Source organism: Nematostella vectensis, chromosome 4, assembly GCF_932526225.1.
Source record: "Nematostella vectensis chromosome 4, jaNemVect1.1, whole genome shotgun sequence".
NCBI lineage: Eukaryota > Metazoa > Cnidaria > Anthozoa > Actiniaria > Edwardsiidae > Nematostella > Nematostella vectensis.
In genome coordinates this window covers 10109820-10116462 of record NC_064037.1, presented here as the reverse complement: position 1 = coordinate 10116462, position 6643 = coordinate 10109820, and the positions used below count along the sequence as shown (strand labels likewise).

Sequence of the window (6643 nt, the reverse complement as noted above, 5' to 3'; positions counted from 1 at the left end):
ACGTGCATCATCGATTATTTTTTTATTTGACTTGTTCCATGATCAATTAATTCAGAACTGCCTTTGATGATGTCTTCACTCAAATTTTATTTATGTGACCAGACCTCGTTCTTTCGTGGAAAAGGTAAAACGAGTGCGTGGAATGTCTGGGAGGCGTTCCCAGAGGTCTCATCGGCTTTGACTGCCTTATCAGACCTTCCGAACAAGGAAACAGCTCTAGCAAGCATCGGCACCCTTGAACGCTTTGTTGTCCTCCTCTACTCCAAGATGAGCCAGCTCTCCTCGGTGAACGACGCCCGGAAGGAGATGGTTGCGAGGAGATCCCGCCTACATTCGCCGCCCTTCTACAGAACTAAAAGAGAGCGGCATACTAGGCTGGCTTTTGCCGGGCGCAGTATCTCGTGGTGCAGCCTGTCATGCCCTCTCCAGCCGAATGGGGCTGGGAATCCTCCGACAATGGCACCTGGCGTCCTCTATGGAGTCTTCTTCCTCCAATGTCAACCCAAAGTAAAGTAAAGTAAAGTGCGGCTGCCAGCCCGATAAAGGCTGCAAAAGAAGATGCATCAAGACGGGGCTTAAATGCACTGCTCTGTGCAGGTGTGGTGGGGACTGTGAGTGGCAATGAAACAGAGACAGGTAAGAATTGAATTGGGTTCTGGAAACTAAAAAAAACCAAACGGCTTACTGAAACGTTTTTTGTTATATCAACAGTGCTTCCCCGGTGGACACGGGAACAGATGTTGAACATGTGGGTTAAACAACCCACATGCTTATGGGGCCCCACCCCAGTAAAGTATTCTTCAGTATATTGCCTATTCTTTGTTTATTATTGGTGTTGCGGTGAACTTAATGATTATCTTAAATGCAAAAGTCAATTAATTTCAGCTTCCCAGTTTTTTTAAAAAAAGGTTCAATTTGTTTCATCTCATCTAGAACTGTTAATGCCATATGGGCAATGCCCTGCACTTTTTTTTGTTTTTTGATAGACCAAACATTTGTGAAACTGTGTTAGTATGTGCAATTGTCACGTACAGTTCGAATGGAAGGACTTTCTTTCTTCAAACTCCATCTGTACCATCTCTAGAAGGGCTCTAAGTACTATAAGGGCATGGTTAACCACCCCTGCAATATACCAATATCGGCGAGTATATTTATTTTTAGCTTGAAATGCGTATAGGAAGGCACAAAAAGGTGGAAAAGCGACAATATACCTCCATTCCTGTGATCTCTAGTATAAAAATAATACCATAGGAGCGTGGTAATGCAATAGATTATATCCGGTAATATACCAATATAAGTAAGCATGTGGATTTGTAGCTCATAGCTCGTAGTGAAAGGCAAACTATATATGCGATTACCTCCTTCGTGCCATCTCTAGTATAATTGAAAGTACAATAGGGGCGTGGCTATACGGTTGGGAATATCTTGCAATATACCATTATAAGTTAGTATATGGATTCTTAGCTCTCAGTATGTATTGAAGGGCACTCCTAAGCAATATGCCTCTTTCGTATTATTTCTAGTATAACTGTAAGTACTCACATCTGGGCGTGGGTCCATATCTCGAATGAAGTTTTGTAAAGAGTACTACAATTATGTTGAGTTTGACAGTTGTACAATAATTAGTATTGGTTTTAATGCTGATTAAAGGAAATAATTTATACCATGAAAAGTATTGGTTTTATTGAGGAAATAATGGAAATTGATTCCACCTCTATAAAACTGTAAGTATACATTTGGGGGTGGGTCAATATCCAGAATTGCTCAGTGCAAGATTCTTTATCACTATTCCAAATTTAAAAAATGTTCCACAAATTTAAACGATGCTGCACTATTTTCTTCCACTACTAAGCATGTACCAAACATTAAATATGAAGCCGTTTTCAGGGTAAGATGAGTTTAATTTCACAGAGATTTAAGTGGAATTAGCTTGCTACTTATCAATTGCGCTGTTGGATGTTTGTCAACAGAGTCTTTGTTCGTATCATCGGCCCGAAGATCGCGAGCCTCAATTCTCTATCCTCGGAAAGGATTCGGGCATATTATATTCGTATTAAATACGAACAAAGACCCTGTTGACAAACATAATCCACTTCATAATCCGAGCCCTACACCCCCAACTACGGAAGCCCATGAGGGCCACTCAAGGTTTCCGTTAACAACATCTCACCTTTCTTTCACGACTTTGAACTATTTGCGTCACGACAACTCACTTTGAGTGTCACGACAAAGCACTATTTGATTATCGCTTAAAACATTGCAGGTTTAGTTCACCATATCGCACTTTGTGTCTCAAAACATCGCACTTTGTGTCTTAAAAAACTCATCATTTTGCCTTTGCTTAAAACATTTCAGTATATCGTTCACGACATTCAACTTTGTGCTTATAACATAGCACTATTTGTCTATTGCATAAAATATTTGACTTTGTGCTTTATAACATGGGACTTTGTGTCTTAAAAATCTCGCGGTTTGCCGAGTGCCCAAATTATTTCAGGTTTTGTCTATTGCATAAAATATTCAACTTTGTGTCTAAAAAAATCTCGCGATTTGCCGAATGCGCAGATCATTCCAGTTTTTGTCTGTGCATGAAATATTTAACTTTGTGCTTCATAACATGGGACTTTGTGTCTTAAAAAATCTCGCGATTTACCGAATGCGCAAATCATTTCAGGTTTTGTCTATTGCATAAAATATTTGCATGTGCCATGACGCAAGCCTGCGTCGCACAAAGTGCGTTTGCAAAAAGTGAGTTTTTTTTCTACATAGACCAGCATGCTTTTCGAATAGACTAGAAACGTAATTGCGAAATCCTGAGCTTAAATTGAGATATATAAGTAAATATAAATATTAAACCAAGATTATAAGCCATAAAGCTCAGTGAAATAAATAGCATTGTTGATAAGACAAAGTAAAAAGTTCAGCATTGCGACCCATTGTGAGTCGTTGCCTAAGATATTATGGAATGCTGTAAATGATTGTCAAAAAAGTTAGATATTATTAGCATTAATGCGATGAGCCGCCTAAGTTATAAACAAAGTCAAATGCCGTGATTTATCGTTTGGAGGAAAGGCTTCCGATGTAGAGTTATCATTGGGGCCGTTTGTAGTCCCGCAAGGCAAGCTAGAGGTACCTGCATCTGTAGAACACTGAATAAAGCTCGAGCGAGCACTCAACCAGTTCAGCCTTTGATCCCGTATCTCTAAGGCTCCTTTTCCTCGGCCTATCCTGAAGTTCTGTTTAGTTTTTAGTCCTTGTAGGAAGCTCACAGGGCATTTGTATAGAATCCAGCTATTTGATAATTCTCTTCAAATTTGTGAAATGAAGTTCTAAAGCACAAAGTGAAATATTTTATGCATAGACAAAAACTGAAATAATTTGGCCATTTGGCAAATCGCGATATTTTTTTGGACACGAAGTACCGTGTTATGAAGCACAATGTCAAATATTTTATGCACAGACAAAAACTGGAATGATTTGCGCATTCGGAAAATCGCGAGATTTTTTAAGACACAAAGTACCATGTTATGAAGCACAAAGTTAAATATTTTATGCAATAGACAAAACCTGAAATGATTTGCGCATTCGGTAAATCGCGAGATTTTTTAAGACACAAAGTCCCATGTTATGAAGCACAAAGTTAAATATTTAATGCACAGACAAAAACTGGAATGATCTGCGCATTCGGCAAATCGCGAGATTTTTTTAGACACAAAGTTGAATATTTTATGCAATAGACAAAACCTGAAATAATTTGGGCACTCGGCAAACCGCGAGATTTTTAAGACACAAAGTCCCATGTTATAAAGCACAAAGTCAAATATTTTATGCAATAGACAAATAGTGCTATGTTATAAGCACAAAGTTGAATGTCGTGAACGATATACTGAAATGTTTTAAGCAAAGGCAAAATGATGAGTTTTTTAAGACACAAAGTGCGATGTTTTGAGACACAAAGTGCGATATGGTGAACTAAACCTGCAATGTTTTAAGCGGTAATCAAATAGTGCTTTGTCGTGACACTCAAAGTGAGTTGTCGTGACGCAAATAGTTCAAAGTCGTGACCGAAAGGTGAGATGTTGTTAACGAAAACCTTGAGTGGCCCTCATGGGCTTCCGTACCCAACAGCGCGATTGATATATCTCCCCTTAGAAAACAAACACACATGACACGTTTATTTTCGTAACAATATCAATCGCGCGTTAAATAGGAATACATTCTGCCGTGCTGCCTTGGTTCAAAATGGCTGGAGGACTATGTCGAAGGAGGCCTTGATGTTCAGGGTTGATACTCGTTGTTAGTTTTGCAATTGTTGTACTATGCCACAAGACACTGAAATTGTCACATCAGTTAGAAAATAGTATTAAGGAGTTAGTTTAGTTTGTAAAACATTGTAAATCGTGGTAAGTTATTTTTTTCGATGCCAATTATACAATAAATAAAAAAAACACAAGGTAAAGATATATTTTTATATAATTAAGGGAGGAATGGAATATTCATGGAAGATAAAAAAATTTAGAAAATTCGGAGACAAATTCGGGATTTTTAGACATTTTTTGGAGAAACTCCGGAAAGATTTTTAGGCCATTCTACGTCTGTGGTAGGCCTGTGGACTTCGCCATGCGGAGCGAAGCAAAGCATTTACAACAAGAAAAAAAATGGCGTCGTTTAGCTTCCCGTGTTTCCGTGCTTCGGCTCGTCAAAACCTTGGGCTTTTTCGCTATCCTTTATCTTGCCGAGCCATCTATTATCGCCATCAATCTAACAGTACATATTCAGCCACTTCAAGTGGCGAACGAGTGAAAACGATCGCTGAAATGCCAGGTCTTCCCAGCTTGCCCGTCTTTGGTTCCGCGCCATTTCTTGCTTTGAATAGAAAAGGCCGTCCTCTCGGAAGATTCGTTTTGGATAAACAGTTTACGGATGTTGAGACTTACGGTAAGATTTTTAAGTTTGATGTTCCTGGGGGTTTCAAGATCATAAGCGTAGCTGACCCAGACACCGCCATGGCGATATTACGTAATGAGCCAAAATACCCAAAGCGATTTGACATCCCTTTGATTGACTTTTACCGAGAGACAAGGAAGAAAATACCCGGAGTTTTCTTTGCTGAGGGATCAGACTGGCACAAATATCGGAGTGTTATAAGCAAGAGGATTTTGCGCCCGAAAGAGGTTGCCGATTATGTGCCAGAATTCGACAACATTGGATCAAAGTTTCTCGAGCGAGTCGAGAATATTCGCGGTAAAGCCGGAACTGATAGTGAATACGAAGTGGAAAATCTCGATAACGAGTTGTTTAAGTGGTCGTTTGAGAGTGTGGCATATATGTTATTCGACAAGCGTTTTGGAACCCTTGAAGAAAACGTTAATCCCGATGTCCAAGCGTTTATCGCATCGGTTGGGGGCCTCCTTGAAAACTTTCTTCCTGCCACCTTGCTCCCAGTGTTTGTTTACAAAGTCTACGAGACAGAGGCCTATAAGAATTTTGTCTACCACTTCGACACGATGTACGAGTACGCCGAGAAGTTTATTGGTGAAAGAGTGCAAGAGTTGGAGAAGGAAGGAAAGTTGGACGGTGATATTCAAGACGGAGAAAGAGTCGACTTTTTCCGTTTTCTTCTGTCAAGTGGCAAGCTGACAAGGGATGATCTGTTAGCCAGCGTCATTGACCTTTTATTCGCCGGGGTAGATACAACCTCAAACACAATGCAGTGGGTCTTCTACACAATGGGAAAACACCAAGATAAACAAGAAAAGCTTTACCAAGAAATAATTTCCGTACTTCAGCCAGGCGAGCTCCCATCGACCAAACACATCGCAAAGATGCCGTACCTCCGCGCATGGCTAAGGGAAACACTGCGATTATACCCAGTTTTTCCAGTCTTACCCCGCCAAGTTCCCGAAGACATCGTTATCCATGGTTATCACATACCGGCTCATACTAACTTCAACATCCTATTCTACTACATGGGTAGAGATGAGAGTAATTTCAAAGACCCACTACAGTTCAAGCCCGAGAGGTGGCTGCGAGATGAAAGCCATTCAACTGCTGAAGCCATGCATGCATTTGCGTCAATCCCCTTTGGTTTTGGGACGCGTATGTGCGTCGGTCGGCGAATTGCTGAGTTAGAGATGCATTTGTTGATGATTAAAGCCCTCCAGAGATACATCATCACCTACCCTCATAATGACGAGATTAAGCCATTTATGCGAGGGATCACAAAACCGGACAGGCCCGCTCGAGTCCGATTTACGGACAGACCAGGGGCTAGTTCCTAGGAAGCAGGTTAGCGCTAACCCGGGGATAAATACGGCTATCTTGACATTTGATTGGACAAAAAGGGTAGGGGTTTCATTGAAAATGTATTTTTTCCTTCTCTACTACGATAATAGCGGAGCCAGCGCGGCCATAGGCCGCGCGCGGAGCTCCATAGGTATAGAAATATGGTATACCTATGCGACTTGGTTTTGTGGTCATTGCGCGGGTACCCTGTGGTGTCACTCGCCAGCCAGCCAGCCAGTCAGCCGCGCGACTCCCAGGCCTCACTCGGCCCCGTAATGGCGGCTAAATACAAGCACAGAGCAAGGGAAAAGTTCTTGTCATGCAATGATTATTTCTTTTTGCCTCAAATTTTGTGACT

At 40.9% G+C, this 6643-nt stretch overlaps 1 protein-coding gene across 1 annotated transcript; it reads left to right on the top strand.

Annotated features, from left to right (window-relative positions):
* Positions 1-4624: 4624 nt before the first annotated feature.
* Positions 4625-6387, top strand: LOC5513719 (sterol 26-hydroxylase, mitochondrial). Its single transcript, XM_001633907.3, has one exon. The coding sequence runs from the start codon at positions 4659-4661 to the stop codon at positions 6279-6281; it is 1623 nt and encodes a 540-aa protein (XP_001633957.3). The 5' UTR covers positions 4625-4658; the 3' UTR covers positions 6282-6387.
* The last annotated feature ends 256 nt before the right edge of the window (positions 6388-6643 follow it).

Bases quoted from the DNA above. Each gene is read 5' to 3' on its own strand.
- LOC5513719 (XM_001633907.3), top strand. From the start codon at position 4,659: ATGGCGTCGTTTAGCTTCCCGTGTTTCCGTGCTTCGGCTCGTCAAAAC.